Source organism: Nyctibius grandis, chromosome 1, assembly GCF_013368605.1.
Source record: "Nyctibius grandis isolate bNycGra1 chromosome 1, bNycGra1.pri, whole genome shotgun sequence".
In the NCBI taxonomy this organism is placed as follows: Eukaryota; Metazoa; Chordata; class Aves; order Nyctibiiformes; family Nyctibiidae; genus Nyctibius; species Nyctibius grandis.
This window is the reverse complement of record NC_090658.1, coordinates 34,569,801-34,582,971: the sequence shown is the minus strand read 5'-3', so window position 1 is coordinate 34,582,971 and position 13,171 is coordinate 34,569,801. Positions and strand designations below refer to the sequence as shown.

At 39.1% G+C, this 13,171-nt stretch overlaps 1 protein-coding gene across 2 annotated transcripts in view; it reads left to right on the top strand.

The window, feature by feature from the left end:
- The window catches only part of ZFAND3 (zinc finger AN1-type containing 3), a 148,053-nt gene that overhangs the window by 101,173 nt on the left and 33,709 nt on the right, over nucleotides 1–13,171 (top strand). For both annotated transcript variants that reach the window (XM_068401274.1, XM_068401284.1), the window contains one exon: nucleotides 7,195–7,260. In XM_068401274.1, the coding sequence (XP_068257375.1) occupies nucleotides 7,195–7,260 (66 nt within the window). The remainder of the gene's footprint in view (nucleotides 1–7,194; nucleotides 7,261–13,171) is intronic.

The following is a 13,171-nucleotide window of genomic DNA, read 5'->3' as shown; positions in this document are numbered from 1 at the left end:
ACCTCTAATATCAGAAAACAGCCAGGTCCATATTCTATATTGCAGTCATCTTTGGATTTCTGTGCCACAGAATAAGAACTATCTGTTTCCTCAGGCTTTTTCTTTTATCAAGTCAGATAATAATAAAAGATGTTTTACATTTTAAGGGATTTTTTTTTTTAGCCTTGTTTTCATTAGATGCTCTGTACAAATAGACTTTTGGTACTGTTCTTAATGTTAAAATTAACAGTAATTAAGTTTTTCATTTGGATTATCATCAAACCTGGATTTTCTTGAATATTCATCACAAAATACTTTTTTTAAGTATCGATGCAAACACTTTTTCTCTGGAAATTTGCAAGAATGCTTTCAAATATAAAACCAGATTGAGTTGTGGGCTATTTGAGAAATCGTCTTTTGGGAAATGCTACTAGTATTAGGTGCCAGTGCAGAACATATAGGCAGTCAGAAATTTGAACAAAACGTCTAGTAGAAGTGCCACCTTCATCGTCGTTTCATGGCATGAGGATCTTTCTCTTAAGTTTCAATCTAATCCCTACAGTCCCAGTATCATTTAAAGAACATTTTTGGCTCTTCTAACATCTTAAGCAAAGATCTGGCACATAAATTTATGGAATGAACACTTCTTTCCACATCTATGGCATGACAATTTTGAAACATAATGAAGACCAGTGGAGTAGTACCACTGTTAATTGTTCCCTCTGATTTATAGTCACTTCACACTGCAGAGTAGACAGCGTATCCTAAGATCCCATTTATTAAAGTGAAAGGACCCCATGGAACATGAAACAGAAACACAGTCATGTAAGAAAAATGTGGGCTATAGCTGCAGAGCTATCAAGGTTACATAAAAATTATTTATAAAAATCTAATTTAACTGCTGGTTTCAAAAGCATATTTTTACACTTCAGCTTACACCTATAAAATAGGAAAGTATAATGTGTATTTTACAAATGAGGAAACTGAGGAAAAGGAGGTAATAGAGTGAGACAATAGCAGGGAAAAAGTGGAATCTGACTCCTGTCGCAGTTTACTTCATTATAGCTATTAAATTTACCAGCCATTCAGCAGCAGCAAAGCAGTCCAGGTTTCACTTCCTTCTCCAGAAGCCACATGTAGATAAAAATCCACAAGAATAAATAATGGCAGATTTGTAAAACTAGAATTTAAAAAGTATGTGTTTGTATGTGATATAATCCTCTTACCTGTTTAGTAACGACATAAATTATCATGCAGTTTACCCATTCTGCAGCAAGCAAGCAGTTCTTAAGTGCTGTAAAGTAATTTTGCTTTTTTTCCTTAAAGAGAGTGTTTTCTGTCTGTGCAGACTGAATTTAGAGATTTATGTTCCCATTTATTTATGTATTGGTGTTTGTAATCAATGACTGTTTTCAGACTCAATTGTGTGGATTAATTGGGTTACGTCTGTACCAATTCAGGAAACTCACAACTAGATTACTGGTTTGGACAGGTTTCCAAAGGTGAGTTCTTTCCTGTATTGCAAATAGCCGTGAAATTCTCCCCATCCTGCCTATAACACTGTTGTCCAAGGAAATTCAGCTCTTACTTATTTTACCCTCTTCCAGCCCGTTGCATGCAGGGTGTCGCTGTGCTTTTTCTGGGAAGGGAGCATCACAGTACCGAAAGCTCAAAGCAGCGTTCGGACATGCTAGTGTCACTCTGATCAAGTGTTACTGAACTTCAGGCTACTTCAAATTATAATAGTCTCTAATAGTAAAGAATAACAATATTAACATATATATATATATGTTATATATATATAACATATATATATTTTTTTTATATCTATATATATATATAAAAATATAAGTAATACATAAAATTTTACTACTTTAGAGAGTTCGCAGAGAAACTGGTTTTGAACCTGTTTTTCCAAATTGATATATTTAGAATACAATTAACAGTTAGTTACAGAAAGCTAGGGATATCAGAAGCCAAAAACAGCAGCTACATTAACAAGATCTTTTGTTTTAATATATGATAATGTTCGAGTTAAAGGATGTTGTTTTGTCCTTTATTAATTCTGTGTTTGAATTTGCGAACTCGGTGATTCTCACAATTCTCCTAATTACTTCAGTAGCTTTTAGTATTCTTGCATTTTTAATCATCTTCTCTTGGGATTACATTATTACATTATTGCTGGGTAGTGACTGCTTTTGTTTGGTAGAGGAGTTGCAAATGCCAGAAACCATACACTGGAAAAAAAAAAAGGAGCAGAAGCTATTGTTTGATCTGTTAATTGGATATAGAGTAGAAAGATATTTTTATTCTTCCATTTTAATCTCTTGTTTGTGCTGAGAAAAAATAGCAGTCTACAGCCCTGTGGGTTATGTTAGAAGCGAGACGTGTGGTCTTTCAACCTGCGCTGAAGGGCTTTATGTACCACAGTTAAATTCCCTTGAAATGCTTATTTTTTGGGGGAATGAAGGTGCAGACAGATCCTGAATCATGCTAAGTAATAAGCCTACCTTTGTGTATAGCCAAGAAGGACTGGTGTTCTGCTGTTATCTGACTTCCCTTTTCTTTCATGTAGAATTTTTATCAAAGCTGTGCGAAATATACTGCCCTGTTTCAAATAATACAAAGATGCCTGTATTAGCTGTTATGTATACCAAAAGATTCAACATAATGACTTCCACGTAGAATTGCACAGTCAAGCCCATACTACATAGTATTGAATTATGCATGACATTTTTAATGGTGGAACAAAAACAGTAGCAGAAGGAAATGCTGCAAAGGACGTGCAGCCTTCGCTTCTTGTTAGGCACTGGTGTACGTGCATGCAAATCCCAAGATATTCTTTGTTGAAACTCTGGTGCTGTGCTATACAAATCAAAGCTATATGAAAGTAATACCTAATGAGGGAGGGTTAAATAAAAGAAAAACTCTGACACAGGGAAGTGCAGAATACATACCAACTTATTGTACTTTAGAGAGTGAGAAATAGAGATCTTATATTTAGTTGGATGCTGAAAGTATCAATTAGTGTAAATATTTACTGTACAATAATTGCAAGGATTAGTCTTATTTGATAGTCCACAGTGATGATGCCTGTCAGTGTCTGTTCAGTGAAAACTGGGAGAATGTAACTAAATTTATTTAAAGTGGTCTAAAGTCGGTTCACTGAAATTCCATACCCTATTGTATATATTTTTATATATTCCACATGCTGTTGTATATATTGTTTACTCAAACTCTGTATTGAAACCAAATACTATATACTTGGTCTTTGAAAGTTGAGACTGACTTAACAGACCTGCTGTGTAATTTTTTTGAATATCCAAAAGGTTTCAATGGAAAACTTGGTAAGGGTTCTGTTGCAGTATTGATTTTCTTACCAAACGCACCAAACCCTAGACTAGGCATTTTTTTGAGCCTTTTACACTAGTATTACTAACATAGATCGAGCTGATGATTTCATTTTTTTTTATATTCTAGCCTAGAAAAAGATATTTTGTAAAAAATGATTTGAGCTTACTTGACCATTTCTGGTTGTTGCAAAGAGCTTGTTGCTTGCCAATGCTGTCAGGCCTGGCTCGGGCACCAACACAGTGATACCAGGATGCTTGATCCGTCCATCTGGGACATGTTCCTGTTGGCCAGGGAAGGCACCGAGCCCATGCCTCCCCATCCTCCTCGCTGCAAAAGCAAGCTTGGCTCTTCTCACATGCAGACTTGACTCTGCGGAGAGGTCCCCACCGCTCCCCTCCACTTACCTGTGGAGTTCAGCCATTTCTCACCAACTCCCTGCTTACCAGCCCGTAAAAGCCAACCGTCCCTCACAGCACTGTCTGTAACTTCTGCCAGCTCCTTATGCTGCTGCTTGTCCCACGCAGCCATTTCCTAGGTTGTGTTTGGTAGTTTCCCGTGTCCTGTTCATGTAGCTTATCCTCAGGCCAGGCGCTCATGAGTGGCCTCAGTGTTTGCCTGCAGGACAAAGGCTCGTTGGCCTTTGTAACCACTTCTTTAAAGATCACCTGTTGCACTGTTACAAAATGGTGTATGTTGCTGGAGGGACTTTTTGGGAGAACAGAAAACTTTTATCAGTACTTCTCTGGGAAACTGGAGGTGTGAAACTTGTGAGATCTTTGCTCCCAAGTGCTTTTCATTGAAATCAAGTGCACCAAAATAATTTTCTCACATCTTTCCCTCTCGATTGCAGAAGTTTCTCTTCTTTTTTTTCTGTAGTATTATAATGTTATGTGTTTTACAGGGCAGACAAAGTTACCCAGTACCTGATACTTACTGGAAAATAGAAATGAAAGAAAAACTTGAAGGGGGAGCATCTCGGAGAGAAACAGTTTACTACCAGGCCAGACTTGAAAATACTTCAAAAGAGAAAAACGTTGCCAAAGCCACAGTGCTGCTTTCCAGATATGCAAAGACTGAAAAAAAAAAGGGGAAAAGTATTTTTCAGGGCGTGAAGACTTATATTAAAGGTTATTCTGTCATACTAAGCTCTGTTGTATTGCCAGCATAGTACTACTGTATCACCAGCAGTCCAGTGCAAACTTGATTATCGGTATTTTGATAGCCAAACTCTACTAGATCTAACTTAATTTCAGGCTGTCTAGCATCATCCAATTTATAATATCCAATTATCAAAGCTATGTTGTGTTATTACCACTGGAAATGCTATTGTCATTTTGTATTGGATACACTATATGGGTTTATTTTTTTTAAAATTTATTTATTTTTACTGCAAGTTGCTGAGTACACTTAATTGGTTGCTCTTTTAACAAGATCTCTGGAGAACTCTTCAACAATGATGCATGTTAAGAAAAAAGCCAGAAAGCAATTTACAGCCAAGCAGATACCACATGAGTGGGCAAGAGTTTAGAGTTCAACAAAAAACAAATTAAACATGGCAAGAGTTTGTTAGCATATGCTTGTGCCACACTTTGGAAAAATAATGAGAACAAGAGAAGAGGCAAAGTTGTTCTCTCACTGGAGTCAGGGACAAGGTTTCTGTTGACATCAGGGAAGTGATCACTTCATCCCTTACGTTACAAGGACATACATACAAGGACAACAGAAAGGGCTTCTTCAAATACATTGCCTCTAGTGTTGGTTTTACCTGCAATGTAGGCCCACTGATGAATGAGGTGGGGGCCCTGGAGACAGAGGATAAAAAGAAGGCAGAGTTACTGAATGCCTTCTTTGCCTCTGTCTATACTGTTGGAGGCTGTACTGAGGAGCCCCGGACCCCTGAGGCCCCAGAAGAAGTCAGGATAGAGGAGGAATCTGTCTTGGTTCATGAGGGCTGGGTCAGGGACCAATTAAGCAACCTGGACATCCATAAATCCATGGGCCCTGATGGGATGCACCCGCGGGTGCTGAGGGAGCTGGCGGAAGTCATTGCTAGGCCACTCTCCATCATCTTTGCTAAGTCGTGGGCAACGGGAGAGATGCCTGAGGACTGGAGGAAAGCGAATGTCACTCCAGTCTTCAAAAAGGGCAAGAAGGAGGACCCGGGTAACTATAGACCGGTCAGCCTCACCTCCATCCCCGGAAAGGTGATGGAACAACTTGTCCTTGGGGCTGTGTCTAGGCACATCAAGGATAGGGGGATCATTAGGGGCAGTCAACATGGCTTCACCAAGGGGAAGTCATGCTTAACCAACCAGTAGATAGATGATGGTAAAGCTGCGGATGTGGTCTATCTCGATTTCAGTAAAGCGTTTGACACGGTCTCCCACAGCATCCTCGCAGCTAAACTGAGGAAGTGTGGTCTGGATGATCGGGTAGTGAGGTGGATTGTGAACTGGCTGAAGGAAAGAAGCCAGAGAGTGGTGGTCAATGGGACAGAGTCCAGTTGGAGGCCTGTGTCTAGCGGAGTCCCTCAAGGGTCGGTACTGGGACCAGTGCTATTCAATATATTCATTAATGACTTGGATGAGGGAATAGAGTGCACTGTCAGCAAGTTCGCTGATGACACTAAACTGGGAGGAGTGGCTGACACAACGGAAGGCTGCGCAGCCATTCAGAGAGACCTGGACAGGCTGGAGAGTTGGGAGGGGAGAAATTTAATGAAATATAACAAGGGCAAGTGTAGAGTCCTGCACCCGGGTAAGAGGAACCCCATGTATGAGTACAAGTTGGGGGCAGACCTGTTGGAGACCAGCGTAGGGGAAAGGGACCTGGGGGTCCTAGTGGACAGCAGGATGACCATGAGCCAGCAATGTGCCCTTGTGGCCAAGAAGGCCAATGGCATCCTGGGGTGTATTAGAAGGGGTGTGGTTAGCAGGTCAAGAGAGGTTCTCCTCCCCCTCTACTCTGCCCTGGTGAGGCCGCATCTGGAATATTGTGTCCAGTTCTGGGCCCCTCAGTTCAAGAAGGACAGGGAACTGCTAGAGAAAGTCCAGTGCAGAGCCACGAAGATGATTAAGGGGGTGGAACATCTCCCTTATGAGGAGAGGCTGAGGGAGCTGGGTCTCTTTAGCTTAGAGAAGAGGAGACTGAGGGGTGACCTCATTAATGTTTATAAATATGTAAAGGGCAAGTGTCATGAGGATGGAGCCAGGCTCTCCTCAGTGACATCCATTGACATCCCTTGACAGGACAAGGGGCAATGGGTGCAAGCTGGAACACAGGAGGTTCGACTTAAATATGAGGAAAAACTTTTTTACAGTGAGGGTGACTGAACACTGGAACAGGCTGCCCAGAGAGGTTGTGGAGTCTCCTTCTCTGGAGACATTCAAAACCCGCCTGGGCGCGTTCCTGTGTGACATGATCTAGGTAATCCTGCCCCGGCAGGGGGATTGGACTAGATGATCTTTCAAGGTCCCTTCCAATCCCTGACATTCTGTGATTCTGTGATTACTTATGGGTTAGTTAGATAAATTTCTAGCTTTGTTCCAACATAAACAGTAACTTTGTCAACACTGGAAAAATTGCAATTACGGTGTATATTTTCTTAAAACTGCCTCTTGAAATATTTATAAAGTATAACATAACTTGTCTTTTTGTCCCAACTTCTCATCTGTTTTTTCAGTGCAAGATATATTTGGATTTGACTGGGAAAGAAATACTGAGAATAGTAGACTACTTCCATGCATGCTTTCCAAAGACAAGTGCTCCTCAGTGTTTTATATTCCTAAGTATAATCTTGATGTGGTTGTACATGTTAAATATAGGTGGTATTTTGAGACATATGATCTTCTCTGTTTTCAGGTGGGCCATGCACAGGTACAGCTCATGCCTCGTTAACCACACCAACCAAAAGGTCTTGCGACTCAGGTATGTGTTTTGTGGGGGGTCGAGGAATTAGATTTTGCATGATTTATAGCTCTATGGTTATAGTTTAATAGTCAAGGGTAGTAACTATATCTGGTGAATGCCAAATGAAAGTAAATTTTGTTGCTTTGCTGTCAGAAATGTATATATAAAACGATTTGTATGGCAGATAGTTCATCTCAGAGTCCCATTAAACATAATTCCATAAATATACTATCTTTTCAGTTAATCTTTGTCAACATAATACATACAGGAGTAATCAATTTGATTTAAGTCTAATGATTGTGGTAGTGTTCTGGAAATCCCCCCTTTAAATGCAAAGTATTGAGTCCTGCTTTGGGTCTTTTGGCTGACTTTATTCTACATGGAGGATATAGATGGATAATGTCTCACAGAGCTAGTGTTAGTAGTGACATGTTAGGTCATTGCCAGGCTGACGTTACTGCTTCTGCAGCAGATCTGTCACGAAGAATTGTGTGAGCACTCATTCAGGCAGGCAGCCAAATTACCGACATTGGCTCAGATCTTTTTCAGACTTTGGTTTTGCATGGATTAAGGAGAGCTGATGTGGTCCTTTCTACCAGCACCACTGTGGGAAGCCATAACCTCCTGTGGAGTGGCAGTGGCAGGCGTCTAGGTAGTGGTAATGTTCTAGCAGTCTGTGTTTCCAAAATTTTTGCCTATATTTGCATTTATGTGCTAATTGAGCTGTATTGAGTGTGCAGAAAGGAAGGGTATTCCTGTTTGATTAAGGGCTTTTATTCTTTCAGGAGTTCAAGGTAAACTTCCTCTGAAGTCATTCTTTCAAAAAGTGCCTCAAGTTACTGTATGTTTAGCTGAACTGTAGTTATTCCATATATGCATTTTGTTAGCTTGCAGCGAATGTGAGATGATGCAAGTTGGCTTGGTCTGCAGTGAAGGAAGGTTAAAGAGAAGCTACATTACCTTGCACTTGGTGCGGTGCAGACCTCTCAAATAACACATGATAATCTGTGACAATGCTGTGAGCATTGTTTGCCAGTTGGGCACTGGAAGATACTGAATCCAATTCCTCCAGAACAGGAAGACTGGATTTTCTTCTCTACATAGCCATGGAGGTGATCCTAAACAAGACGGAATGGTTGCCACTGCGTCCCTTGCAAACTAATCTGCTTTGCTCATGGTATTACTAAATTGTATTTTCTTTATACATTAGCTGTTTTTATGTTTAACTCTGGTTTTTATTGCAGGGTAACTTAAAAGCTTTTTGTGATGCTGTAGATACTGAAAACTGAGAGTACTATATGAATATTTTCTAAAAAGTGCTTGTGATTAGCAAAAAGACAAGTAAGTCTGCTGTTTGGAGTGTCAAATGGCAACAGTAAAAGCTCCTTAGAATAAAGCAGATGAAGCTACTAGACATGTTGAAAAATATCCATTAAATGGTTGGCTAACTTTGCTCAGTAGTTCTCTTATTTTCAGTTTATGCTAATGTTTGGTCCCTACATGCTTGTATGTTAATCATTTGGTGTCTTTAGCAAGAAAATAAGGAGATCTTCTTAATTTGATGCCACAAGTTTCTTCAGTCAACTAAACCTAATGATTTTATATTACCTCATTTTCCCCCAATGTTTTTTACATTATTCGGTCAGTGATCTGCATATTTTGTTTGTAGTCCCTTACACTAATAAACCTGTTACCAGGAGTTACAGTTTTCTTCTCCAGGGCTTGAATTTTCAGCGAACTTTCATTTTTAAAATGAATTACCATGTTTCAAAGTTTGCTTTTGGGAATCCAGATAAATATGGGAATTGACAAGAAAACACTGGCTGCAAAATATTACCCAGAAATGGTGTGACATCTTCAGGCATAAGCAGCAGTCTATGTAGGTGAATGTTTCACACTACATTCACTTCAGCTTAGTGTCCCTTCCTAGGAAGCTATTTAAGTGATACAAGCAGTATTTGTCAATACTACACATTGTGTATAAGCCTCTTTTCTGTAAGTATTCTACATTTCTTCTCCTTGGAAGAGCTTTGAAGGAAGAATGTTTTGGTGGAATTCATCCATGTAATTTTTTTCCCCCTTCAAGCATAGTTTTTCCCTAAAGTCTGCCGTGTTATCAGCATTTGAGACAGAAAATTAGAAGTTTGACCTACTTATCTTGTATGCAGGTTCCCATCAGGAGGATATTAAGAAAGACATAAACCTTTCATATTTTATTAGCATTAATGTAACCATTGAAGAAAGATCAAAACAATAAGTCTGCCAAGACGTAGGAAAAGTTCTCTTACAAAAAAAAGAGTTCTTACCTTGTGCACTTGTGACTTGCACGCTGGAGGAGCTGTTCAGTTAAAAAATTGTATTATGACACCAAATAGTGGGTTTTTTCTTCCTGTTCGCCAGAATCATCACTGTGGTAAAAAGTATTTCTGTTCCAAAGTGTGCCCATAGGACAAGGATTATAATGAAAAGAATGAATAAAGCCTTGCAATCATTAGTTTGGATGATGCCTCAAAGGTTTTTGAGAGCTAGCGGTCTGAAGATTTTGTAGGAAAAAAGATGGGACTGTGTGGCCTGGTGTATAGCTTCTTGTGTATTGTGATTTGTTTCTTAATGGTTAGGTAATGTTATGGTTGATGGCGGATGCTTTGAGGCTTACTCTAGTCAGTAGGGCATCCAGGTCCCATTTATATTGGGTGCCCGTGTCGTGAAAGTGCAGTATGAAGTGGCATATTATTCTTCTTTTTCTGCTGTACAACTTAAAGATGATTTAGTACGCAATTCTAACCAGCCAGATTTTAAAACATTTTCATGCAGCTTAAAGAAACCTGGAAAAAATCGGTGGAACTGTGTGAGTGTGGTCAGTTAATTTTTTGTGTGGTGGAGGGGGTGGTAGAAACAGGCAGATAAAATGTAGTAATGATACAATCAATTCATACATTATATCCATAAAGTCAGTGAGTTTTTAAGTACTTTATTTCTCAGTGGCCGTTCATGAGAAATGTGCATCTTTAATATTCTCTATAGTTATATGTGCAGATAGCTCACATTTTATGAGGATATCTGTCCTAGATGGGTGTGGTGGTATTTATGTTGTGTGAGATTACAGTATCTGTCTCATTGCTCTATCCTTTTTCTAGTTTAAAATTTGAGTATAGGAGATGCAAATAGCTCTTCCACTGCTTGAGCAAAGCAGTTAAGCAGGTGTATGGTCCTTTTCGAATTTGGGTTTATTGATGTTCTTATACGGAGTCATGTGCTTGATTGTAGCAGTGCCAGAAATCTAAACACTTTGAGGCTGAACCTGTACAATTGAGAGGACAGCCTCTTAGGAGTTATAGAAAGGGCAGGTTGTGGAAATAGAGGTACACAAATTTTCAGCCAGAGCAAAAACCAAGAAACCATTACTTTTTTATGGTTATTTTTTATCAATCTTCATGTGTTGACTAACAACAAAAAGACCTGGTATACTACTAATCATATTTTTTTTTTTTAATTGCTCTGAAGTGTTAAGCTCCTGAGCAAAAAATAGACAAAGATTATTGAAGGGGGTTTATAACATTAAAACAACTTTATGTATGTTTTTCATTGGTGTTCCAAGGGCCTTTTAAGGTGTTCTTTAGTGTTTGACTTGTGGAGGGCATTGTGTTAGAAATCCAACCTTCTTGGAGCTCTCTCACTGCCAGGAAAGTGATGATAGAACAGCCCTCGAGCAGCACAGTAAATCACCCAGCCCTGGCAATAATAGTGCCCATTAGGGACACGCTTTTTTTCCTTCTCCCCCTGCTCAGTTTCCAGCTGTACTAATAGAACAGCGCATCAAGCAAGGCTGTAAATAAAAGTTATAACCTAATAGGTGGGCGCTGAAGTGGAACGGACAGGAACTGAGGCATGGAGGCCTTATTACTGCTCATCAGCAATTATAAACAGGATAAAGTGTCTGGGACTTGCACTGATGCAGCAACAGCTAATAGAGGCTGTGAGATGGCACCGTACCATGATCAGGTGATGTATGTTGACAGGTTTTTACTGTCTCATCTTATTGCCTATTTCTGTGATGTGTTGTATTATCTGTTCTGTGCTTCCATATCTATCTGGATGGACAGATTGGTTTACTCTCCTGCTCAAAGGAGCTTGAGCACACATACTTAAGCTTGCTTTTTTGCACATATACTTTGCATTACTTGCCAGTATTGGTTATCTAAGAGCCTTCACAAAGTGTTACGATTATTGTAGATTAAAATCCTGCTAATGGTAAGGATCATAATAGTCGTATCTGTAAACAAATTTAAGGACTTGCTGCAATTGTAGGGTTTATTTTCACTCTGACCTTGTTCAACTTTACAAAATCACTCTCATTCATTAAAAATAGTGGATATAGTCACCTGAACTATCTTTTACACTAAATGCATCCCATGCGTTTTAGACTAAATGTGTTATAACCAGTGTGGTTGGAGAATCCAAAGAGATGGGCTTGAGGTCAATATATCAAAAAGTTTGTTAAAAGTCAGCAATAGCTGTGATGATCCTTGCCTCTGAGTTATAAAAAGTTCAGCTGTTCCTGGGAAGGTTTTTAAGAGCTTGTTAGCACACAGTAATTGGTAATATTCGCAAAAAAGTCTTTCTTGATCTTTTATCTATCACAGTCTAGCACATTTTTGTGCTAGACATCTAAATCATCTCTTTACTAAACCATAGTGGAAAAAAAAAACCTTGAAATTTAGCCTGTACTCGCTTTAATCTAAAGAAGTTTTGCAAGTATCTTCATAGTTCATACATTAATCACTCATGCTGTTTACTTCTGAAGAGAATTTTCTTCTGAGTAGTGGAAAAAAGGCAACATTCAGAAATTAAAAGGTGTGCAGCAGCATGACAGCATGTGAAAACAGTGACTCCTATCCTTGGCTATTCAGTACAGGCAGGATAAAATAAATAGATTATTTTTCTGTCGTCTTATTATATTAGGACAGGAATACTTACATCTGCCTGTGTTAAAGTACACTAAACTGAGATGGATGGAAACTCACCCTTTTCATAGTCGTTATTTCTTTGAAATTAACTTACTGGTTCCCAGGTGTTCCTTTCCTTTGCATCGTTCATAAAGTGAGGAAGCTAGACAGTTGAAGTGGCCAAAGGGACAAAAACCGTAATGTAGCTGTGGAAGCCCTATTTCACATGCTGTATAGATGAACTAGAAATACCTACAGTGTTTTGAAGATGTTTATAAAATGTGCTAGTAATTCCTATTTAGGAATAACTCCTTTTTCTAATCAATCTGTTGAAGCCATTCATGAAAGGATTTCTGGCCTTAAGAAATAAAATTACTGTTATGGAATAGGATAAGGAGATGAATATGATAATTTATATGCTTATTATTGTTTCTCATTTTATAACATCGTATTCCCCGAAATTGTACTAACTCCGATTAATTCTCTTAAGAGCATGTAAGGCAGTCACATATTATCTCCATGTTACTAATGCACCCTTCCTAAAGACAACAGGAAGACCTCAGAAACAGAGGATTGGTGCTTTCCCCTTACGTGGTATATCAGTGTATCTTTGTAGTTAGCTACATCGTGCAGAAAGTGGGATTTGGTGTATGCTAGTGTGAGTGGAGGAAACGTGTACCAGTTTAAGTAGATTTTGGTTATGCGGGGGTGCATAGGTTATGAGAAACAAGCTTTTCCTCCCTTGTGAGGAGGGAAAAAACCCTAGTCGATAGAATAAAAAAATAATAATCAAAATGTGGATGGGGAATAATAAGGGTCTCCTGGCCTGTATAACCTCCCAGCAGGTGCTGAGGCACGTACCTCTGTGTGACTCATAATACTCCCAACTATCTGAGATCAGTACTGTGTTGTCTGTTCATTCAGAGTCTTTAAGTTTTCAAGTCCAGCATCCTCATAGAGAATGTCCTCCAGGTACTTAAAAC